Here is a 24583-nt window from a genome sequence, read left to right on the forward strand (position 1 = left end):
TGTTTTCCAAAAATGTTGTGGTGGAAACAGGTTGTAATAATTTGAAAAAATCATGTAGTGGCAGCTAATTAAATCGAATAATAATGAATTTTATTATATAATTAATCTATTTAATTAGCAGGTGGATATCACGTGTATATGTTTCTAATAGTATAGGTCCTTTTTTCTTGGTTCGCGAAAATTAAAAATTTTTTGTTGCTTAATATTGAAAATTTTAATTTATTTATTTAAAATAATTAGTTGCGCAATTATATTTTTTTAAGACCAAGAAAAAATGTAATTTAGCAAATAATATTTAAAAATTCTTCTAATTTCTTTTATTTATACTTTATATTTTTTTAATTAAAATGGAATTTAGACTTTCAATTAAAATACCTAAAAAGAAATTAAAATATTATGAATTAAATGGTTTAATATTAAAAATTTACTACATTTCATTAAAATAAAATTTTTTTTCTTACAAATTTTTAATCTGTTAATTAATTTAATTTAATTAAACAATAATTTATTTAAAAAATTATAAGTTAGAATAGGATGTTAATAAATGTGTTTCTTTCAGATTTTATAAAGGTACTGTGTTATAATTTATTTGATTAAAAGTCAACTATTTTTTTTTTTTTTTTTGATAAAACTTGGTTTTCATAAATAAAAATTTATTAATTGTTGGCTTTTAATTAACTTATAAAATATATCCACTGTCGCTATGTGATTTTTTCCCATTTTCCACAAAAATTTTTAAAAATCGATGGCAATCATATCCGTGTTTTTAAATTAGCTCATGATTTAAAATTATTTTTTTTTTTTTAAATCATTTGTTACGAGCCGAGTTACCTTTTATTACGCAACTCTAATAATTGAATGTAATTGGTCGGATTCTCTTTAGTTAAATCCTTTAAGAAGGAAGCGGGAAGGTTTAAATAAAAGATTATTAATTTCCGATACAACGGAAGGGAAACCCGTTCCAAGGAAGAATAATTATTAGTTCTTCCTTCGAAGGTAAAATCCTGTAAATTTATTAATATTAATAAAATACAAAGCTGACTAATGAGTTTAGAAACAACCTTTCTATGTCAGAGTCAAGATCCATACTTATATTATTATAATAATATTAAATTACAATATTATGTATTGTAATAATAATAATTATTTATTGATTTCTTATACAAAGCATTTCCGTTGTAGACTTTCGTCTATTGTTTAGCCTGTGCGCGACTTTTCTATTGAAGGTAGTAAAAGTCCGTGTCTGGTCAACATGTGTTTAGTGTGCCTTTTTTTTTTATAGAAAGGATCACATTTTTTCAAGTAGTTTTTATGACGTTCTAGGTTTACATTTAGGAATTGAAATAAGAGGAAATAAGTGAATATATATTTTCTCTTATTTATTTGTACTGATTTACGACATATCTCTTTTAATCTTTTATGTTGCTAAAAGAAATACGATATTGAAATAAACTTAAAAGTTCAATAGAAATACTTTAGAATTAGTCATGCTATTTCCTTTATGTGAAAACTCTATTTTATTTATTATGAGAAAATGTTAAGAGTATTATAAAAATGTTTTATAATTACACTTAAATTTATTTAAATCGAAATGATTCAAGCGAGAATAGTCCGCTCGTTACATTGAATTTTCCCTGAAAAAAATCTGTTTTATCATCATATCAAGTCTTTAAGGTTACTCACAGTCACAGCCTCTGCAATTTTGTGTTTTATTGAGAATATTTTTTATAGTCTAATAAATTATTTGATATAATATTGTTTAATTGGTGAGTGAATTTAACAATTTACTTTCATTAAATGAAATAAATATTTTTTATTTTACGGTAATAATAATTTTTCACAAATATTATCGAATCTAGTATCTAAAACGCGAAATATAGACTATGTCAATCTTATAGGTTATGTTATGTAATTTTGTCATTACTTATTCTAAATTAATAGAATATTAATTCTAATATTTATAAAATGAGAAAATTATCTTTTTTCATCTTTGGCAATTGAAAATATCGATAGATTGTTTGGTTTTGTTTTTTTTTTTTTTCGTTGGAATTTCTGTTTTGAATTTTAGTTGTTGATGTATTGTTGATTCTTTAAGTCTTAGGAGTTTCGTTAATTTTTTTAATTGCTCGTTGTTTTTTTTTGTGTGTTTTATCGATGATTTAGGTTTTTATTTTTAGTATTCCATTTTTTTTAAATATTGTCATAAAAATTTTTGTCTTGTTTTTGTTTTGAATATAGAATTTCAATTTCCACGTTATATTTTCGTTCTTTAATGAATAATTTAACGGTAGATTTAATTGGTTAATAATACATATTCAATATGATTAATTAATTATAAAACTATTGTTTTTATTCAATTTCGTAGATCATGGGTGGACATGGACATGGACCGCCTGAAATTAAAATTCCTTCTCATACAATATACAAATGGGAAAATGTACCCGAATTGGTAAAATTACAAAAAGATTTAGGAAAATTAGGATTAAAAGATCCATGGGCAAGAAATCATGTTTGGCGATTTCATCCAGGTTATGGAACACAATTGCAAAGGACTCTAGGTTGTTTATTTTATGGTTGGAAATTAGGAATCCCAGCATTTCTCATAACGATAGCTGCGGAGAAAGCATTTGGTATTAAATATGCTGGCCATCATGAGCACCATTAAATTATGTTTTATTAAATGAATTACAAATTGAGAGAGAGAAAGAGAGGTTAGTGTAAATTATAAAGAAAAAAGGATGGAACTAGTTGAAAATGGAAAACATCTTTTATTGAAGATTAAAATATCGTAAAAATATATACACTATAGTTAATTTCATTTAGCAAATCTTTCCCCTGTTGAAGTCTTAAAAAACAGATCACAAAGTTTTTTTTTCTATATAATCTATAAGTAAATAATTCATTGAAAATTTATATTTTCGAATAACTTCTTAAAGATAAAAAAAAAGAACTTTGAATAGAATTTAAAAATTAAAATTTTAAATCTCCTAATTTTTCTCAACATTTACACGAGAAATCTTTTACTTATCAGAGTATTTTTTGTCAAATTTCTTTTGACATTCCACTTGTTGATTATCATAAGAGAATGTGAAATTAAAAATGTAATTAATAGAGCAATAACGTAGTTTTGAAAAATAGCTTGGGAGAAGACAAAAAGTGCAATTTCAAATGTACCAAGTATCCATTCGCTTCCATAGAAAGTAATACATTCGAATGAATTACTATTATCTGCAAAAAAAGAAAAAAAAAATTTAATAATATAATTTTTTATATTCAACATTTATTGTATTTTTACCTCGATAAAAAACAGATTTATCCCTTGATGATACAAATTCTGTATCGCATAAATTTTCTATAAATAGTTTATCTTTCACCACATAATCAAGATCCTTGAAACAATGATCAATGAATTTTGATAAAAATTTGATTACTTTTTCATGAGCCATTATTGATTTTTCCCAATTTAAAAAACGTGTATACTGCTTTCGGAGGAAACGCTTTTCTGACTAAAAATAATAAATTTAATTTTAATTTTTTTTTTTTTTTAATTGCAAATTTTTAATTAAACAATTTATTATACCATTTCTTCGGATCCATATGAAGATTCTAACATTTTACGAAATGAAGGTGTAACGGAAATGATAAATGTTTGTTCAATTGTTCCAGGAACAAGTCCTCTATGGGGGCATAAATTTTTTTCCTCTTTTTTTAAATCGTTGACGAGAGTTTCTAAATCCGTGTCGGCAAAACCATGAACCGATCTACCGTGAATATAAAATCCGTGATATTTGAAATGTAATATAAATAAACTTATATTTGATATTGAACATAAATCGATAAAACGTTGAATTCTTTTTCGCACATATGTTTCGTAAATTGAAATTGATAGGAGCCATTGAAAAAGATATAGAATCAAATAAACCAATGCACCAATTCCATAACGTAATGTGTAATTTTTTTGTAATTCATTTCGTTTCTCATCATTAATACTCAATTCTGGAATTCCTATTGACCAATTTTTTAGGCCAATTACCTGAAACAATTAATTAATAATTTAATTAATTTTACTATATTAATTTTACCTTTTCGAGGTAAAATTAAATTTTACTTACCTCTAAAAAGAAAAGAGTCGAAACTATTTGAAACATTATGCTGACTCTTCTGTTGGTTTGAATTTTGTAAAATTCATTGACAATAAAAAAACTTCTCCAAACGCTTACTGGCGTTTTTTTTGGAATTGTTCTCTCATTTTCTTGTTCTTCATTTTTTTTAATTGGAGAAATATCAATCTCAGTTTGAATTTTTGATTTTGATGCTCTTCTTCTTTTTCTTTTTGGAATATCACCATTTTTTCCATTTAATTTGTCGCTGAATAATTTTTTCAGATTAGTTCTCGGCGAAGAATATTCCATTGAGCTCGATATTGCTCTCGGTTGTTCCCAATCAATGAAAAATAAATTAACACTCCATTGACGAAAAAGAACACTTATCAATTCGATAGTCTAATATATTGAATTAAATATTTGATCAATATTAAAAATCTAATTGCGGGAAAATATAATTTATTTTTATTAAATTATTAATCTTACCTTGAGGCAAAATGCAATTATTGTACAAATATGAATTGTCGTTTCATCTATTTTATCAGGCAGTGGAATATGTAAAACCGTTTGTCCTTTATAGAAAATAAATGTGCATATACAAGTACTTATTGACACAAAGAGAATAATATTTGCAATAAATATGAGGAAGTATATTAAAAACCACAGAATCAATAATATATTAAATTCACTTGAATAATTTCTTCGTCGATAAGTCCAAGTTTTTAAGGCTGACAAAATCACAGCAAAAATTGCAAAAAATCCAACTGTTATCTATAAATTGAAATTATTAATATATTAATAAATAATAAATTTTCATATTATTATTTAATTAAAATGAAAATTTACCCCAATTATTTTGGTAATGTTTTGCTCTGATGCAACAAAAGTTACTTTTACATCCACTAATACTTGTTCGTCATTTAAAATTTGTTGTTTCGTTAATTCATCATATTGTATTATAAATAAAGGTGGAAATATTTTTCCATGATCTTCTAGCGATTGAACTTTTATTCTAAAAATTAAAATTATTATTGTAATGAAATTGTCTAATTTTTTAAAACTCGTGTTCTACTTACAAAATTTCGAGTGATTTTAAATAACGCAGTCCTGATAGTTCGTGATCACTTTTCAAACTGTCGTTAACAGATTTCTTGATAGATTTCCTTCCAGTAACAGAATCAACTAGAAAAAATTTTCTTACGAGCTTCCATTGAGAAATTTCTTTATTCTATAAAAAAACATTTTTTTTAAATCCTTCTGTTAATATTGAATTAATTATGAAATGAAATAATATTGAATTTATTACAATTATTGTTAGTTATTTTTAATAATAATAATAATAATAATAATAGTTAATAAATTATTATTATTAATTAATAATACTAATGATAATCAGTAATTAATTTTTTAAATTTTATTTTAAAATATAATTTAGAGTTTGATTACCTCGTTTATTTGTTGTACTAAAATAGGAAGAGAATGTAAATTTACTTTATTCTCATTATTGTAAGCAAGATAGGGAATTAAAAATTCCATTTTTCTTTCCATTAATTCTTTTGTCATTATTTTTTGTTGTTTATGAATATTTACTCCGAATCTTACATATAATAATTCGTTAAAAATATATGGCACGTCTATAGATTCGAATTCACCTTCCAAAGAATATTTTATGACTTTAAGGTCAATAGTGCTTTTCTAAATGTGAAGATATTAAATATTAAAATACTTGCAATATTTTATAACAATATAGTCATTTAATTACTTTTTCTATCATTTCTTAATATTAATATTTTAATTTTATAAAAAAAGTTGTTTCAAATAATATAATGATAAAATTTTTTTTTTTTTTAATTAATAATAAAATAATAATAATTGATTAATAATTTAAAAAATATTACTAAAAAATTCTTACATTAGAATGTTTGTCGAGATTATATTTTTGTGAAATATTTTTACTATTTATAATAGAAATAGTGTCTTCTTTGTAAAATAAAGAAGAATCTTTCAGTCTTATAAAATTACAGGCCGCTTCATTGGAGAATAAAGTTAATGCACACATGTTTGATAAATGTTCACATTCTGTTTTGTTTTCATCCTAAAATTTTGTTTAAAAAAAATTAAATTTTACATCTTAATTTACAAAAAAAAAAAAATGTTTTTAATTAAAGTAATTTGAATTAAATTTTGTACCTTGCACAAATATGTGGCTAATTGTAAATTTTTTTTGAGATAATAACTTTCAAAAGTTTGATTTTGAAATTCCACAAAATATGTATTATGTAATTCAAACCAGTATGAATAATTTTTTGGAAAGCAGTAATTATTTAATCGAATAAAAAATTCGTCTGGACAATCACAATTTGTGAGTCTATTAAATTTAATATCATTACATGGTAGACAGACTTGTCCATCAAATGATGGATAAGCATTCGGGAAACATGGAAGACATTGGACAGTCTCCAACAATTCTCCAGTCAATTTTCTTTCAACTATAATTAAAAATAATTTATTTATAAAATTAATAATAATAAATTAATTGCGACTGTAATTCACTTCAATAATATAAAAATTTTTAATTTGAACATATTTTTTCTTCATTTATAAGATTTTAACTTAATTGAATATTTATCAGATTAATTTAATTAAAGATTTGTTTCTTACCTTTTATCTTGTTTAAAGGACATGAACAATTTAATGTAGAATTTTCTTTTCTACAAGGAATACAATCTTTTCCGTCGCTTGTTAGAATTGTTCCAAATTTACATGGTTTACATATAGGAAAATAATTTTCAAATCCAATTAATTTACTATTATTATCACACTCACATTTTAAACCTGATTGAATTTAAAAATTTTAATTTATTAAATAAACATTTAGAATATTCTGGAAGATTCTCTTTATAGTTTCGAATTAGACAATAGTTATTTATTTATATTTAGCAAAAAAAAAACATTAATATTATACTAATAATATTAATAATTAATTCATTATTTAAAAATTGAAAAATAAATATTTAATAATTAAATTATTTAATAAAAAAGAAAAACTCACGATTTTTTGAAGGCACTAAATGTTTGTCTATATCGCATTCCATGCAGGAAAGTGAAGAAGTATCAAAATATTCGTTTTGTTGACAGTCATCAATTTGAAAATATTCAATTATTTCATTGTTAATTGTTAAACTGCTTTTTAATAATGTTAGTGATAAAAAAGCGAAAATAAATAATTGATAGTTATTTTTTCTGATCATTTTTTATATAAACGGAATTTCATTTTGTGCAACTTGTGCAAGCTACTTGTATTCTCTGTTGCCATAGAAACAATAGTGTGTATATTATAAAACTATACATTTAATTACATCAAATTTTTATTTAAATAGTTTTTAATAATTATTAATATTTAAAGAAAATATTAAACATTTTAAATTATAAATTTTTGCGCTCTTATTTGTTTTTAGATTTCAAAAAAATTAAATATAACATTGATTTTTAGTATTTAAATTAAGAGTAGACTGTTTTATCGACATTAAAGCTAGTTCATACGGCAAATGACAGATGTTAGTGTTGAAAGATATCATTTTATTGATTTTTAAATATGAGTATTCCTATATTTTCATGTCGAATGACGATTAATGAGATATTTTGCTTGTTTAAATGTGTTTAATAGATTTTTTAAAAATTTTAAATTATTATTTTCTTCTTGTTGGATCTTAATTTTTCCTATGTCATGTCAGGATGGCCGAGCGGTCTAAGGCGCCAGACTCAAGGTTCAACCTTCTCAGTTCTACTGAGTGTCATGGGCATTCTGGTCCTCTATGAGGGCGTGGGTTCGAATCCCACTTCTGACAAATTTTTTGATTTTTCTTCCAAAAAAAATTGTTTGGAATTTTTTTTTACAAGAATTCATTTTTTAATGCTCAGCGGTATGTTGAAATTCTAATTTCAATTTTATTGAACGTCTCTTTCTAAATGTAGATAATGAAGATTTCTATCTTTAGTGGTCTGTAAATTATCTACAGTCGGTACATTACCTACTGTTGGTAGATTCGAAACAATAATAAGTAGGAATCTTCAAAAAATTGAGTTTTTTGGGAAAAAAAAACAATATCAATGAAATATTACGTTTTGTCCCCTCATTGTTGTGGAATATTTATTAAAATCAGGTTGATTTTGCTTAAACAACTTTAAAAAATCATCTCCCATATCCCGTATGGTCTAGTGGCTAGGATACCTGGCTTTCACCCAGGAGGCTCGGGTTCGATTCCCGGTACGGGAAATTTTTTGAATTTTTAAAATTTATTTTTGTCTACATATTATTTTTCTTCATTAGAAAAAAATTTTATTCCAACTCACAGAAAATGTACCCCTAAATATAATGTAAAATTTTTCTCAGTGCATTTCTTTATGAATCCTAAAAAATTATTGTTATAAAAGTGTTAATTATTATTTACCTTTTAATGAACTCCTTGAATATTATTAAATCAAATTTTTCACTTCACAAAAAAGTAACTTTCACTATTATAGGCATAAAAAAATTTTTCTCACTAATTGTTATATGTGGTTAATCTCTTGCGAATGCTGAAGAGCAACTGATGCCTGAAAGTCCTCTCTGAGGAAATGTCGTCGAAAATGTGAAAAATTTTCAAACATTTCATCTGTATATTTCAATACGAAAAAAATTTTGAAAACTTTTCGTCTAAATAAATCTATAAGAAAAAAACGAGACCCGAAAAACTCATAAAATAGGCTTTCTGGTAATAAGAAACCCTTGTAGCTGGTCATCCTAAGACAAACCAGATGTGAAAAACCTTTCAAATCGAAAAAGAATCTTTCAACCATCGTATGTTTTTTTAGCAATAAAATTTTATGATACATATACAAGAAATCTTTTTCGAAACTTATATTTTTTGCAATGGTTATTTATGGTCATATAATAAAACAAATCATAGTGAAATAAGTAAATTTACAAAGAGAAAAAAAATTTACAATTTGCTATACAAAAAACATTTTTTTTTTTTTTTTGCCTTTCTTTGGAAATATTTCCGATAAATATTAAAAAGATTACATTATTTTCTGAATTACTTTTGAAAGCTGAAAAAGCTTTTTTCCTAATTTCTTTGGAAATATTGCCCACTTATATTGTAAAAAAATCCATCATTTTCAGAAGCTTTTCCAAATATTCTAGATGAATTTCCGTTTTTCTGTGGAATTAGTATTTTTCCTCCTTTTTTCGTATATATTTCCTATTAAACATTCGATAAACCGTATTTTCCACCTACTTTCTAAAAAATATCCTACTATTTTATTGGAAAAAATTTCGAAATTTTTTACAGTGTACGCATATTTCTTTTATAAATTGATGTGATAAAAATGCAATTTACAAAAACTCATTTATAAATTATCACAACATTAGATGATTATCATTAGGTATTAATATTGATTATTTATTCAATTATAAACTTTTATATAGTTTATCAGTGAAAATATTTTCCACTTTATTCGTATATAGTGTTTAGATGAATCATGAGAAAGAATTCGAATAAAAATAATCGGAATTTAAAATTTTTGTGTCTTTATTATTTAGAAAAAATTATTGGATTGTGTCCACTTATTGTTGATAATGATAATAATTGGAAATTTTCTCTTGGTTCTATTTTTTATGCTTTATTTCTTTGTTTTATATTTTTTTCTTTTTTCCTTTATTCCATTCATATTAGACTTTTGTATAGATCATCTTTAGAGCCAAGTGTATCATTAATTGTTGATATATTTGCACTTCAATTACAATACATTACAGGCGTTTATTGTTGGTTATTGTTTGCCTTTCGTCAGAAAAAATGATTAAATATCATTAAATTTATAAAAAATATTGACAAAAAGTTTTAGTGAAATTAGGTATTCGAGAACAAAATTTAATAATCGTTGATCAAAATCTTTTACATTATGTTCTAATTGTTAATATTTACGAGTGTGCAATTCATATTTTTGATCAATCACTGAGAAAATGATATGTTTGATTCAAACATAATATGTTTAACCCAAACTTAAAATAGCTTTGTTATACAGTCAAACATATTTATGTTTAAATTAAATATATTCTCTGGTTGATTCAATGTGAAAATATATTTAATTTAAACATAAATTATGGTTGATTTCAATTTATTCATAATAAATTTTTATGTTTAAATCAAACATAAAAATTTTAAACATATTTTCAGTTTAAGCCAAACAGAACATATGTTTGAATCAAACATAATTATTCAAACAAATAATAATTTTAAACCAAAGTAGAAAATATTTTCTATATATTAAAATTAAACATAAAAACTGTGTTGGGTTAAACAAAAACTTTTAAACTGATCTTTATATTTGAAACAAATAATTCTTTTTCTCAGTGATTACTGTATTCAAAATTTTGGGCATATAATCTCTTGTGGATATGGTTTGATTTGATTTTTTTTGTCGGGTCAAATACATTTCTATTGTTTGTAATTGCTTTAAATTTTTTACAAAAAAGATTTTATTTTTTAAATATTCAATTGGGGAAGCTGATGAAATTTTATAGATTTAATCAAGGTGAAAATGATTTTGAAATGTTGAGGTAGATTTTATTATTATTATTATTATTATTATTTGATATAATTAATTTTTTTGCTTTATGTTAATTAATATTTCTATATTACCTTAGGTCTTCGTTATCATTAGATATTTTGTTATTTAATGAGTGTCATAAAACATTAAATATACTTGCTGAGGATATAATAAATTTCTTCCAAATTCCGGTGTTGATTGCTATAATATTTTATTTTATTAAAACAATTCACGTTGCCAATCTCATATTATTAGGGATAAATCAGAGTAATTTCATGCAAATGGGAAATGCTTTGTTTAAAATATTAATGTACATTATGGACTTCTTTTTTCTTTCCTCCATTTCGGGATCCGTTTCAAGTGAGGTAATCAAAATAATTTTATTCATTACAAAATTTAATAAAATTATTTTTTATAAACATAAAATAATTATTCTATTAATTAGATAATAGAATAATAATAGTAATAAATAAAAATATAATAATAGATAATAAAATAAACATTTGTCATAAATTCTCGATGAGTGAAATTTAAATCAATAATTTCAATTGACTTAAGAGCTCTTTTATTCCTCGAAACATTTCTAATAAATAATATTTTTTCTCTATTCATATAATTATTTGACTGATATTCGCTCGAAATGGTGAAAAGCAAAAAGCTTCCATTATCATTAACCATTTTCTATTTTTATGGAAAATTAATTGGTCTATTTCCACTTGTCTTAGAAAAAAATGGAACTCTAAAATATTCTCGAAAAGGAATTTTTTATTCAATTGTTAATTGTTGTGTTTATATTTGTATTTTTGTTCAATTATTTATTAATCGAACACATGCAAGATTTCCCATGGAAACTGTTATATCAGTTATTGCTAATGGACTTGGTATGATACTCTATTTTTTAACAACAATGCTTTGTTGGATTATTTTTGCCATTCGACAAAAGGAAATGATAATTATTATCAATGAAATTAAAAGAACAAATAAAATGGCTAAAAAATTAGGAATTAAAGATGATCAATGGGAAATTGTGAGAACTCTTTTAATACATTTGTTTATTATGAATATCTCATACATGGGACTATTTTTGATTGATAATATAGTTTATGCTATTTATACCAATTTTGATTGGTTGTTATGGACAACATATAATTTACCACAAATTGTTGTACATAATTTAATTGTTCTTTTTATCACAATTTTGCAAATATTTCAACGAAAATTTTGCAAATTAAATAAACGATTGAGACATTTGCCACTTGATAATAATTTTCGATGCAGGTAATTTAGAAAAATATTCTGATATTTTTTGTATTTCTTATTTTTTCTTTTAATTTTTTAACGCAGGCAAGCGATTCAATTTGATTCTTTAATACAAAAAATTGAAGATTTAGGAAATTTACATAAAGATCTCGTTAATTTGAGTTTAATGATAGTGGATTTTTTTGGATCTTTGATATTAATACTTCTGATGGCCCATTTTTTTCACATTCTTTATGAATCACATGGATTATATCAGTGTATTAAAAAGGAAAATTTTCAAGGACAAGATTTTTGGTTAACTGTAATTTATCTCATATGGTTTACTCTCATTTTACTAGAATTATTCTTCGTTGCAATTTCATCTGGAAGTTTCACTAAGGAGGTTGATTTTTCTAAAAAAAATTTTCGTTATTCATTTGAAATGTTGATATTTTTTATAGTAAATTCATAAATTAAATTTTCTTTTTAAAATATAATTGAAAAGTAAAAAATTTACAATTATATTTATGAGTAATCAAATTACAGGCAAATAATACAGGAAATGTTCTTCATAAAATGTGGAGTTTTTATAGGCCAACAAATTGTCAAAAAATAGTGAGTTTCACAATATATTCAGAAAAGCAACAAAATCTTTTTATCAAAATAATAATAATAATAATGAGATATATAAAATGTTGTCTTATAGATTCAGAATGTCTCGCAACAATTACTTCAGAGGAAAATGACAGTATCATTACATGGTTTTATTAATTTAAATTTTAATTTCATATTCAGGGTAAGATGATAATTTTCAAAATTTTGACACTTTTTTAAAATTAAACCATTTGCAATGTAAATATTATTTTTTATTTCAATTAAATTAAGAATTAAATAATTAAATTAATAATTAAATAAAATTATTAAATATCCACAGATTTTTGGAACTGTAACAACGTATTTAATAATTATGCTTCAACTAGATGATTATAAATCTGGTAAAGAAAAGAGTCATTAATAAAGAAACAATATTTATATATAAATGAATTCTTTACAATTGAGTATAGGTAAATAATTAATTTTCTTTCTAATGAAGTAAAAAGTATTTTGATAGTAAATTATATTTGTTATATATTTTCTGACAATATTATTAATTATTCTATATACACGGAAAATAATTGACTGTTATTAATTATAGTAAAACAAACTTTTTTATAACTTACCCTGAATTTTTGATGAGTGAAATTTGAATCAATAATTTTAATTGACTTAAAAGGTTTTTTTTTTTTTTTTTCTTCGAAACATTTTATGTGACAATTTCCATCCAAATAATAGTTTTTCCTCTTTTCAATTGTTTTTTCTCTCTATTTTTTTTAACATTCGTTCGATATGGTGAAACACAGAAAGCCTTCTTTATCATTAAACATTCTCTATTTTTATGGAAAATTAATTGGTATATTTCCACTTGTTTTAGAAAAAAATGGAACTCTAAAATGTTGTCGAAGGGGAATAATTTATCAGTTAGTTAACAGTTGTATCTATATTGTTATATTTATTCATTTAATTATTAATCGAGTGCAAGCAAAATTTCCCATGGAAACTGTTATATCAGTTATTGCTAATGGACTTGCACTAACACTTAATTTTGTAACTACATTATATTCTTGGATAATATTGGCAATTCGACAAAAGGAAATAATAATTATTATCAATGAATTTAAAAGAACGTGTAAAATGGCAAAAAAATTAGGAATCAATGATGATCAATGGGAAATTGTGAGAATTATTTTTATACATTTGATTATTATAAATACCTCGTATGTGGTAATATTTTTTATCGATACTTTAAGTTATTCAATGGTAACTGATTATGATTGGATAGCGTGGATACCTTATAATTTACCACAAATTGTTATACATAATTTGATTGTTCTTTTTATCACATTCCTGCAAATATTGCAACGAAAATTTTGCAGATTAAATAAAAAATTGAGACATTTACCACTTGACAATAATTTTCATAATAGTGCATCATCAAATAATTTTCTATGCAGGTAATAAATTTTGAAAAATTATATTCTTTGAGACAAATTTTCTATTTTTTAATTCCTTTTTTTTTTGAAATTCAGACAAATGGAGAATTTTCCTACAGAAATTCGATTTTGTTCTTTTGATTCTTTGACGCAAAAAATTGACGATTTTGAAAATTTACACAAAAATCTTATTAATTTGTGTTTAATGATAGTTGATGTTTTTGGAGTTTTAATGTTAATGCTTTTGATGGCTCATTTTTGTTATATTCTTTATGAATCACATGGAATATATCAGTGTGTTAGAAAAGTAAATTTTCAAGTACAAGACTATTGGATAACCATAAATTATTTTTTATGGTTTACTCTCGTTTCACTAGAATTATTCTTCATTGCAATTTCTTCTGGAAGTGTCATTAAAGAGGTTTAAAATTTTAATATTTTTTATACAAATTTTTATTTAAAAATATTATTATATTAGGCTGTTAAATATAAAATTAAACAAAATTAAAAAAACGAATATATAATTTTTACAAATTGAATTACAGGCAAATAATACAGGAAATGTTCTTCATAAAATGTGGAGTTTTTATAGGCCAACAAATTGTCAAAAAATAGTGAGTCTTTCAATAGTTATAAAGTTTAGAGAAGCATCAAAATATATTTATTTTTATCAAGAAAAAAAAATAATGAGAAATGTAATATATTGTCTTAGATTCGAAATGTATCACAACAATTACTTCAGAGAAAATTGATAGTATCGTTGCATGGCTTTATTAATTTAAATTTCCATTTTATATTTAGGGTAAGCAGATAATTTTCAAATTTTTGACACTTTTTTCGAATTAAACCTTTTGCAATGCAAATCTTATTTTTTATTTTAATTAAATTAAGAATTAAATAATTAAATAAATAATTAAACATAATTATTAAATATCCACAGATTTTTGGAACTGTAACAACGTATTTAATAATTATGCTTCAACTTGATGATTGTAAATCTGGAAAAGAAAAAAGTCAAAATAATTAATTTTCTAATAAAGTAAAAAGTGTTTTAACAATAAATTATTAATTATTCGATATTCTTCGTTGACAATAAAAATTTAAAAAATTAATAATAAATAAAATAATCAATTTCAATCTAATAATATTAAATAATTGTTAAACGTTTTAATTTATTATTGTTAAATATTTATTATTTTTAATTTTAACTCAATTTAACTTACCATAGAATTTCATTTCTATAATTGAAAAGTCTCTCGATCGATCGATGATAAAAATAATCACACAACAATTGTGTCATGTCTTAGAATATTATTGTTAGAAAAAAAAATTGTTCTTTTATGTATATTATTGTGTGAAATTAAAAAAAAAAATTAGATTATAAAATTTTGAGAAATTTAACTAAAACAAAAAAGTATGGTGAAAATTTTATATAAAGAAAAAATATATTTTTCAATTATTTTTCTTTATTATTATTCAAAAATTATAGGTTTATGTCCATTAAATTTAGATTATCATAATTTAGAATTTCAAACTTCTTTTGTTTTTCGCTTGTATGCAATTTTAATTTCTATTTTATATATTTTTTCATTTTTTTGGTCACTTACGTTAAAATATAAAATTATCTACTCTCATAGACAAATAGACATGACTTCTCTTGTCGATGGTTTTGTTCATATTTCACAATTATTAGCGGTTATTTTTATATGGTTAACTTTTGCCTTTCGTCAAAAGAGATTGAAAAATATTTTTAAAAATTTACAAATTACCAAGAAATTTAGTGAAAAATTAAAAATTCCCAATGACACGTCAGATATAATTCAAATAATTATAATTTGGACACTTGTTGTATTTTCATATTTTACACCAGTTTTTATTGTTGATCAAATATTTCATTCTACAATGTTTTCTTCATACAATCTTATAATATGGGGTTTTTATCGTTATTCACATATTGTTATTCATCATGTTTATTTTCTTTTTATTTCAATTTTGCAAATAATTGAACAGAAATTTTTACATTTAAATATTGTTCTCAAGAAATGTGCAACAGAGGAAATGTTAAATCGTGAAATTTTTGAATATAGGTGACTATAATATATTATATATAAATATTATTAAATTAATTTAATTTAATATTACATATATATATATATATATATAGATTTTCATCGTTAACAATAAATAAAATTGCAATTGCTAAACAATTGCACAATAATTTAAAAACAATTATCGAAGATATTCAAGATTTATTTGCAGTACCAATATTATTATCATTGATTGTGAATTTTATTAATATGGTTTCATCAATTAATATTCTTTTTCTTATAATAAGAACGAGTGTCGAATGGAATTCGTTGATTCATATTTTATCGTCAATGCATTTTCTTGTATTGTTTAGTAATATTATGGAATTTTTCTTCATTTCAACTGCTTCTGGAAATATTTCTAATGAGGTAATAATTATTATTAAAATTATTCGCACTGTTTTTTGAGAGAGAAATAACTATATTTTATTTTTTATAAAATAATTTCAATGAAAATTTTTTATATAGGCAAATAATACTGGTATTATTCTCTGTAAAATATGGATTAATTCAAAATCAAATCGTATGTATATGGTAAGATTTTTATTAAAGATGAATTCCTTATTATAGTTTCAATTTCGTTTAGTGAACAATTTAGTTTCAGATGAAAAGTGTTCTTCTTTACTTGCTTAAAAATCAATTGAACATTTCAATATATGGATTAATTGATTTAAACTATAAATATCTATATAAGGTAAAAATGTTTTTTTTTTGGAAAATGTTTGAGATATCATTTTTGGAGAAGTACATTTTTATTTTCTTTACAGATTTTTGGAATTGTTCTAACATATCTGATAATTGTACTACAATTTGATTATACATAAAGACAATTGATTCTACAATTTTTAATTAATTTATTATCAAAATTGTATAATATATATATATATATATATATAATTCTCTCATATATCATCTGCTTTTTATAAAACTAAAAATAATTAAAATTCAGTCAATGCCTTTGATAATAGATATAAAATGATTTTTATACATCAACGGTGCTGTATCGTCACTAACAAAATTTCTATCAGGTTTTAATGTTGCATAGGGATTTTTTTGTGGTTCCATAATAATATTAATATTACACACTGATTTAATTGCCGCGATATCTTGAGGAATTTCCTTTTCTGTATAAGCAGTGATAACAATAGGTGATTTTAATTGACAAAATTTTTTTATAGTCAATGGCCACGTATCATTGCCATTAAATCCAGTTTTTCGATAAAGTCCCGGATTAAATAAACACACAATGTCTGGTTTTTGAATAATTGTTGTTTTCTCAATCTCGTGATAAAGTTTACCTTGATTAAAAATTACATTTATACGTCTACCAGAAATTCGACAATAATTGCATGTTTTGACATTTTTTAAAATTTCTAACAATACATCAGGTACTTTTAATTCTGGCCCAGTGAATATTAATGTTAAATTAATTAAATTTGGTAAATAGTGAAGAAATAATTTCTCCCAAATTCGAAGATTCCAACATTCAAATTGAAATTCTGCTCCTATCACGTGAATGGTGATATTCTTTTTTATTTTCCAATTTTGACAACTTTTTTCAATTGCAAATAATGTAGTTAGTGGAATTGTTGCCATATGAGAAATGCTGGCATATGAATGACAATCCATTTTTTTATAATATACAGATGAGTCAAACAATTCTAATAGTATATGATCGAGATTTTGTGGTAACGAAAAAGCTTCCTGTAAATAAAAAATTTTTTTAATATACAAAAAATTAGTAATAACAGATAATAAAAATTTATAAATACCTTGTAGATTCGATTTGGAAGTTTTGGATTAACCGATCCATGATATTTTTGTAGAAAAATAATTCTTTGAAATAATTTGAATTGATTGCACCATTGTTCATGATCTTTTTGATGATCTTTTGAGCAATAAAAATCCATTTTACATTGGGGACAACATATTAAATTCTTTTCACTGTGACATTTTCTACATAGTCGAGGATATAAAATAATTTCCTTTTCCCATAAATCTAATTTTCTTTTTAAACCCTGTTCAATTATTTCTATTAATTTAACTCGAAATGTTCGATATTCATCGGGTGAAAGATCTTTTGCTAATGATAAACCCTCATTTTTATTGCAAATATCTGTGAGAATTTTACATAAATTTTTATGTTCTATTAAATTCTCCTCTAGGTGTTTATTCTAAAAAAGAATAATTAAGTTTTCATAATTAAATTATTTAATTTTTTTTTTTATTGAAATTCCGTTTATATAAAAATAACTTACTGAACAATACGTGATCATTTGACAATTTTTGCATGTCGATAATCCGTCACATAATTCCATACATACTAAGCAAAGATTACAAGCAAAAATTGTACGTTGACGAAAATTAAATTCAAAATCTTCTTCTTCAATATTTTCATTTGGTTCAATAAAAGGAAAATTCAATCTTGAAATTATGTCAATTGGTGATTTATCTAATAAATTGATATTTTCGTTGGAATTATTTGGAAAATTTTTTTTTGAAATATTATTATTTTGATGTTGATTCAAACATTTTTTTCTAATTTTATTCTTTTTGCCACCCATTTTTATTATTTTGACAAATTAAAATTGTCAAAAAATTCGGAATCTATAAAAATACAAAGAATTTTAAATTAAAGTAATTAAAATTCGGAATAAAAATAAAATTCCAAAAATTATAGAAAACAATTAAAAAATAAAATTATTTTTAGTGTTGGTAACGTAATAAGATTATGTCATAAATTCATGGACTTTATATTATTATTTAAGAAAATAATTACGAATTGAAAAGATTAATTTTTTTTAATTAATATAATTTTTTTAATTAATATAATTTTTTTAAATTAATAAAAAAAAAAAATTATAAAATGATTTAAAGAAAATTAATTTGTTTAAAGTTAATTGTTCTTGATATGATTAATAAAATGTAAAAATGAAATTATTCAACTCACCAAAGATTAAATGCAAAAAAAAAAAACCATTAATTTGCGAGTAAAATTAACCACTTTTCTCTTAATTTATATTTATTATTGAATTTTAATTTAATTTACACAATTTTTCATTTAGTTAGTTGATATATATATTTTATGTCAGATATATAAAAGAAAACTCTTAATTAATTAATTAATAAAAAATTTGTTAAATTATTTTTTTTTTTAAATTTAAAAATAAAATTTATTTCGTTCGAATAGATTATTTAATGAGATATAAGAGACTTTGACTGGTCGTTGTCTTCAGCAAAAGGTAGAACTGCATTTAACTTCAAAAAAGACAAAGACAACATCACATGCGCCAAGCGAGAATGGGCACAATGCCCATTTAATTTAGAAACACTAAATGCAATGTTATTTCAAAATTTTCCACTTAACACTTTATTGTTTTTTTTAATATAATTAATGCGCCCCTTTCAATTGCAATAAAAACCCCGTAAAATTGTATTTAAAAAAAAAAAAAATTCTCTAAAACATATTTTAGAAAAGAGTAAAATTATCTTATTGTAGAGTAGAAGAAAAATTTTCAAAAACATTTTTAGTACCTATATCATAATTTTAGCTTTTGTCTATTTTAGTTTCAATCGTTTCAATATGCATCTATTGAAACAGAAATACAATAACGCCATGTGTTACAGGCAACCTATTTTAAGTCAACATTTAAAAAAATTAAATTTTTTTTTACAATTTTAAATATTTTGTTAACATTTATTTAATGATTTAAAATTTAAACTGTTTTTTAAAAAATGATTTCTATAAAGATTATTTTAGTCTTATTAGAATTGGAAATTAATACTTTATTGTAATTTTTATAATAATCAATCATCTTATCTATTAATTTTATCAACGAGGTATGTAAAATATAAACATAGACAAAGATCTAGACCTGATAATGAATATAATTAAAAAAAAAAAAAGAAGAAAATTTCGCGCTCCTTAACGAGCGGCAAATATTTTGACACTTGTGTAAGAATGGTTGCATTTACACCAATTGCCACGTGTTCACGTGTATGTTGCGTATGTGTATGTGTGTTTATAAGTTTTTTTTTTGACGTTCGTGGCGCACACAGTCGGCACTCCTTTAATGTGACATTTAATTATTATACGTAATTTACAAATTTTCCCATTTTGACAACATTGTCCAAAATATTTTACATGTCTGAGCGTTAATTGGTTATGGAAAAACATGTAAACACAAAATTGAGGTACGTTTGTTTTTAAAACCTCATTTTAGGTTATGTTTTCAAGTCGGTGTTATATTTTTTTGCGTATTTTACAAAAAAATATCACCTCAACATTTTTTTTTGTCATCACAAATAAAGTGTAAATTTTTGTGAAGTTACATTATTCATGTTCACGGATTCATCATCATTAAATAAGTTTATCATTTTTAAATGGACGTGTATGAATGACAGGAAAATCGAGTATCTGGTCATTTCTTCATTACGAGTAAGTGTTTTGAAAAAATATTTTATTATTTAAAAAAAATGAATGTTATGAGAACGTGATTATTAAAGATTGAAAAATTGTTTTTAATTCCGGTAAAATATTTAAATAATGTCATGTACATTTTCATATATTTTATATTGTCATTTGACCGCCTTTTTTTTTATTTACGCCAGACATTTTTTTTTTATTCCATGCATGCGTATAAATATTTGTATTATGGAACCTAAACATTCTTTGTGAATAAATTATCATTTATTGTTCGGTGGTGTAAATCGAATGGTTTTTTATTTAAAGAGAGACATCGAATTTTTTTTTCAATATCTGAGTTGGATAGGTAAAAGATAGTGCTTATCTTAAAATGCATTGTTGCATGAGTTTATGTGATTAATATTCCGGTAAAATTTACTGGTTGAATTATTTTTTTTTTTAAATGATGTTTCCGTCAAAAAGTATAATTTACTTGTAAGTAAATTGTTTGCTCATGTTATATAAATAATTTGTTTAAATTTATTTTTTAATTTATATTTTCATTTGCAACTTATTGCAATATGAAAATTAAATTTGTATTTTTTTTTATTGTTTTATATATTTATGGCTAAAAAATTATGTTTATTTATTTATTATTTAATTTTAATTGTATGTAAAAGTTGAAAATCTCAAATTAAATTGTCTCAATTTGGATCGTTGATCTATAAATGTATCAATTGGTGTGTGTTTGCTTGATTACACAACTTTTATCAGATAATGTCTAAAATGAATGTTTTGGTTCCATTGAATAATTTATTCTGTGAACTGTAACTTAATTCTAAGTAGAATAGTAATAATTTTTTTATTTGTAATCGTAGTCATTGCATTTTTTTTTAATTTCAGTATTGTAATCGGCAAATTTACAATAATTATTTAGAAATACAAGTATTTGAATGAAGCAACCGAGAATCGTAAGAAAAACAATGAAATATTGTTATCTTTAACAAAACAAAAAGGCAGGAAAAAAAATGATGTATTAATAGCTAGAGAATTTGTTTTTGAAAACAATTTTCTTTTTACACATAAATAGAATATTATCTAATTTTTTTTTCTGTATATTTTAGTGCTTTCTGGTGACGGAACTATTCATTCCAAGGACCTAAATCATGCAGACGCAGAAGCACGAGATTCACAAAGCAGGCTACGTCACAGAAAAGCAAGAAATCCTCTACTGGACAAAATGGTTGGTTCAGGAAGTGGAGAACCACTTGAACAGAACTTGGAGGACATTAAAATGGAATTGGAGATCGACTCGGAAAGCGAAAGCATTGATGAGGACACACAAAGATTGATACCAACTCCTTTACCAAAAGTCGATATCAAAGGCCTTAATCATAATAATTCAGTGAATAAATCGCCGATTAATTTATATGAAAATGATAAGGATGAGAGTGTCTGGTCAATTTCTATTCAAATGTTTATACCATTTTTACTCGCTGGATTTGGAATGGTTGCGGCAAGTTTGTTGCTTGATGTTGTGCAGGTAATTTTTATTTAAAACGAATTTTTTTAAATTCCATTTTTTTGCTATTATTAAATATTTTTTTTTTGTTTCAGCATTGGGATGTTTATCAGAATGTATCGGAAGTGTATATACTTGTCCCTGCCTTGTTAGGTTTAAAAGGCAATTTAGAAATGACATTAGCATCGCGTCTTTCAACGCAAGCAAATCTTGGTCATATGGATACAAAAAGTCAACAATGGACGATAATTGTTGGTAATTTGGCATTAATACAATGTCAGGCGATGGTTGTTGGTTTACTGGCATCATTGGCTGCTGTTGCATTAGGATGGGTACCCGAAGCAAAATTTGACATTCATCATGGCCTTATTCTTTGTGCAAGTGCATTGGTCACTGCCTCGGTTGCCAGTTTTGTTCTTGGTCTCATTATGTCGGCGGTGATTCTTCTCTCGCGGCATATGAGCATTAATCCAGACAATGTGGCAACTCCAATTGCAGCATCCTTGGGAGATTTAACAACACTTGCACTACTCTCGTGGATTGCTTCACTTTTATATAATGCGATAGGTACACTGAAAAAGAAAATTTATTTCATTCAAATACTCGATTACTTGAGTATTATCAAATAAATATTTAGTTGAACAAAATAATTTTTATTTGAATTAAATAAATTGTATTTGAACCAATAAATTTTGTATTTGAAACAAATACAATTTAATTGACTTAAATAATAATTATTTAATAAAAAGAAATATTTATTTGATAATAGTCAAGTAATTGAGTATTTGAATCAAATAAATTTTTTTTTCAGTGTATGAAATTGAATTAAATTGTGGACGATAATTTTTCATTAATATTTTTTGTTTTTATAATTTTTAGATACAGCGCCATGGATAGCGCCAACTTTAGTAGTAATTTGTCTTTTTTTAACTCCATTATGGGGTTATATTGCTGCAAAAAATCCATTCACCAAAGAAGTCTTGAATGACAGTTGGACGCCTGTGATTTTGGCAATGATAATCAGTAGTTTTGGTGGACTTATTTTAGATTACACGATTTCAAATTATAAAGGTATCGCTGTATTTCAATTGGTTATTAATGGCGTTGGTGGAAATCTCGTTGCCGTCCAGTCTAGTAGAATTTCCACTGATCTTCATAAACAACAAGGCATGGGAATTCGAGAGATACCAAAAATTTGTGTCAGTCCATTTCATGTATTTTTTGCTTCAGGTAAATTAATTTTTTATTCATATTAATTTGCAAATTAAAAAAAAAATGATAAAAATTGTTTTTATTTTACAATTAGGAGGACATGCAAGAACTGCAAGAGTTCTTTTAATGATGGTGATACCAGGGCATTTAATCTTCAGCTACACTATCAGTTATTTACAAGCTGGTCATACGTCATTTACGCCGATATTTCTCACTATTTACTTGATATGTGCATTTTTGCAGGTATAATTTATTTTAGTTATTCACTTTTTTTGAAATTAAATAATTATATGGATATTATTTTAATTAAATTAAATTTCATTACAGGTTATATTATTGTTATATATTGCTCAATTAATGGTCATTTGGATGTGGACAAAAGGAATGGATCCTGACAATTCAGCGATACCATATCTAACGGCTGCTGGCGATCTTATCGGAACGGCTTTTCTCGGTATTGCATTTCATATTCTCAATGCTATTGGTGATGGTGATTCGGACGTTGGTGATTGAATGAATGAAATATTTTTTAATTACATCGATTATATTGAACATATCTTTCTCGATTCTCGTAAAAAAAAAAAAAAAATTGTTGTCGAAGAAAATGAACAAGATATTTATTTGTCAACCATAACAAAATTTGGTAAAGTGAAATAGTTTTTTTTTAAAAAAGTTTTGTAGGATTTAAATGTATTTTTTAGATAAAAAACAAAAGGTGCTATACTGTCTGTAAGTCAGGATATTTGTTTTTATCAAAACATAATTTTGATAGAATCTTCACACAAAAATAGCTTCTTTCATTGAACATTAAATCATTAAATTAATGATTAAGTTAGCTTCATGTTGTATTAGAAATTTATTATCTGGTTATTGATGTAACATGGATTATTTTTCTACTCTTGTGAATTCAAGTAATCAGTCAATTTGCATGTGTACTTAGATTGTTTTAGGTATTATTTTTGAAATGAAAACATTTTCTTTGCTTTTTAAAAGATTTAATCTTTTAAGCAGGATATTTTTATTCAATATTATAAAATATGTATATTATAATATTATATATAATATAATATTATATTATTAATTGTTTGTCTTATTAGTTATTTCTTTAAATAATTAGTTTAAATAATTTAAGTGTTGTATCAATTGTATTTATCAATGATATTCATTTTCAATATTATTATCATTTTAATTTAACGTGCCATTTTTAGGCCAGATGAAATTGTAACAAAAGTTGCAATTAATGTTTTAATGTCGGCTGTAAAAATAATTATATTTGAAAAATATTTCTTTCATTTGATCTTTAAAATATGTATGATCATTAAATGTAAAGGAATTAAATCACTTTTTATATAATTAATGCGATTTTTCACCTATATTGTAGTTAATGAATAAAA

The 24583-nt window shown here is 23.7% G+C and overlaps 5 protein-coding genes and 2 non-coding genes across 11 annotated transcripts; 5 read left to right on the plus strand and 2 right to left on the minus strand.

Annotated features, from left to right (window-relative positions):
* Positions 1 to 1598: 1598 nt before the first annotated feature.
* Positions 1599 to 2799, plus strand: LOC127276672 (NADH dehydrogenase [ubiquinone] 1 beta subcomplex subunit 3). Its single transcript, XM_051297276.1, has 2 exons — positions 1599 to 1766; positions 2366 to 2799. Exon 2 carries the CDS (start codon positions 2369 to 2371, stop codon positions 2663 to 2665), a length of 297 nt encoding a protein of 98 aa, XP_051153233.1. The 5' UTR covers positions 1599 to 1766; positions 2366 to 2368; the 3' UTR covers positions 2666 to 2799.
* On the minus strand, positions 2749 to 7408 carry LOC127276671 (meckelin). Its single transcript, XM_051297275.1, has 12 exons — positions 7156 to 7408; positions 6765 to 6938; positions 6294 to 6592; positions 6016 to 6198; positions 5550 to 5798; positions 5180 to 5331; positions 4950 to 5115; positions 4590 to 4874; positions 4113 to 4502; positions 3581 to 4033; positions 3296 to 3506; positions 2749 to 3228 (listed from the first exon to the last, which is right to left on the minus strand). Exons 1-12 carry the CDS (start codon positions 7352 to 7354, stop codon positions 3005 to 3007), a joined length of 2985 nt encoding a protein of 994 aa, XP_051153232.1. The 5' UTR covers positions 7355 to 7408; the 3' UTR covers positions 2749 to 3004.
* Positions 7409 to 7832: 424 nt separating this feature from the next.
* Trnal-caa (transfer RNA leucine (anticodon CAA)) lies at positions 7833 to 7951 on the plus strand. Its single transcript has 2 exons — positions 7833 to 7870; positions 7907 to 7951. It is a non-coding gene; the product is annotated as a tRNA-Leu (tRNA).
* Positions 7952 to 8307: 356 nt separating this feature from the next.
* On the plus strand, positions 8308 to 8379 carry Trnae-uuc (transfer RNA glutamic acid (anticodon UUC)). Its single transcript has one exon. It is a non-coding gene; the product is annotated as a tRNA-Glu (tRNA).
* A 2955-nt stretch (positions 8380 to 11334) lies between these two features.
* LOC127291648 (putative gustatory receptor 28b) lies at positions 11335 to 12948 on the plus strand. Its single transcript, XM_051320848.1, has 7 exons — positions 11335 to 11469; positions 11532 to 11547; positions 11795 to 11972; positions 12039 to 12336; positions 12480 to 12548; positions 12640 to 12729; positions 12868 to 12948. Exons 1-7 carry the CDS (start codon positions 11335 to 11337, stop codon positions 12946 to 12948), a joined length of 867 nt encoding a protein of 288 aa, XP_051176805.1.
* A 3190-nt stretch (positions 12949 to 16138) lies between these two features.
* LOC127276618 (uncharacterized) lies at positions 16139 to 19273 on the minus strand. Its single transcript, XM_051297179.1, has 4 exons — positions 19001 to 19273; positions 18309 to 18657; positions 17823 to 18224; positions 16139 to 17754 (listed from the first exon to the last, which is right to left on the minus strand). The coding sequence occupies exons 2-4, from the start codon at positions 18612 to 18614 to the stop codon at positions 16996 to 16998; spliced, it is 1467 nt and encodes a 488-aa protein (XP_051153136.1). The 5' UTR covers positions 18615 to 18657; positions 19001 to 19273; the 3' UTR covers positions 16139 to 16995.
* Positions 19274 to 20076: 803 nt separating this feature from the next.
* Positions 20077 to 24270, plus strand: LOC127276619 (solute carrier family 41 member 1-like). 5 transcript variants are annotated; one of them, XM_051297180.1, is made up of 7 exons: positions 20077 to 20244; positions 20379 to 20488; positions 21580 to 21998; positions 22073 to 22544; positions 22857 to 23207; positions 23284 to 23432; positions 23517 to 24270. In XM_051297180.1, coding segments are annotated over exons 2-7 (1578 nt in total). In that variant the 5' UTR covers positions 20077 to 20244; positions 20379 to 20487; the 3' UTR covers positions 23703 to 24270. The 5 variants fall into 5 exon arrangements, with proteins under 5 accessions (XP_051153137.1, XP_051153138.1, XP_051153139.1 ...); XM_051297181.1 differs by having other exon boundaries at positions 20455 to 20488; XM_051297182.1 differs by lacking the exon at positions 20379 to 20488.
* Positions 24271 to 24583: the final 313 nt, after the last annotated feature.

The sequence above is a fragment of the Leptopilina boulardi genome, unplaced genomic scaffold (genome assembly GCF_019393585.1).
Source record: "Leptopilina boulardi isolate dan_hultmark-lab unplaced genomic scaffold, ZJU_Lbou_2.1 LbouV2_150, whole genome shotgun sequence".
Lineage (NCBI taxonomy): Eukaryota > Metazoa > Arthropoda > Insecta > Hymenoptera > Figitidae > Leptopilina > Leptopilina boulardi.

Coding starts and splice junctions, on each gene's coding strand:
- LOC127276619 (XM_051297180.1), top strand. Junction 22,545..22,856: donor ACTTTTATATAATGCGATAG/GTACACTGAAAA, acceptor TATAATTTTTAG/ATACAGCGCCATGGATAGCG. Junction 23,433..23,516: donor TGATATGTGCATTTTTGCAG/GTATAATTTATT, acceptor ATTTCATTACAG/GTTATATTATTGTTATATAT.
- LOC127276618 (XM_051297179.1), bottom strand. CDS start 18,614: ATGGGTGGCAAAAAGAATAAAATTAGAAAAAAATGTTTGAATCAACAT. Junction 18,225..18,308: donor AAATGATCACGTATTGTTCA/GTAAGTTATTTT, acceptor ATTCTTTTTTAG/AATAAACACCTAGAGGAGAA. Junction 17,755..17,822: donor TTCCAAATCGAATCTACAAG/GTATTTATAAAT, acceptor TTTTATTTACAG/GAAGCTTTTTCGTTACCACA.
- LOC127276672 (XM_051297276.1), top strand. CDS start 2,369: ATGGGTGGACATGGACATGGACCGCCTGAAATTAAAATTCCTTCTCAT.
- LOC127291648 (XM_051320848.1), top strand. CDS start 11,335: ATGGTGAAAAGCAAAAAGCTTCCATTATCATTAACCATTTTCTATTTT. Junction 12,337..12,479: donor CTGGAAGTTTCACTAAGGAG/GTTGATTTTTCT, acceptor ATCAAATTACAG/GCAAATAATACAGGAAATGT. Junction 12,730..12,867: donor ATTTTAATTTCATATTCAGG/GTAAGATGATAA, acceptor AAATATCCACAG/ATTTTTGGAACTGTAACAAC.
- LOC127276671 (XM_051297275.1), bottom strand. CDS start 7,354: ATGATCAGAAAAAATAACTATCAATTATTTATTTTCGCTTTTTTATCA. Junction 6,939..7,155: donor TTTAGTGCCTTCAAAAAATC/GTGAGTTTTTCT, acceptor AAATTCAATCAG/GTTTAAAATGTGAGTGTGAT. Junction 6,593..6,764: donor TCCTTTAAACAAGATAAAAG/GTAAGAAACAAA, acceptor TTTTAATTATAG/TTGAAAGAAAATTGACTGGA.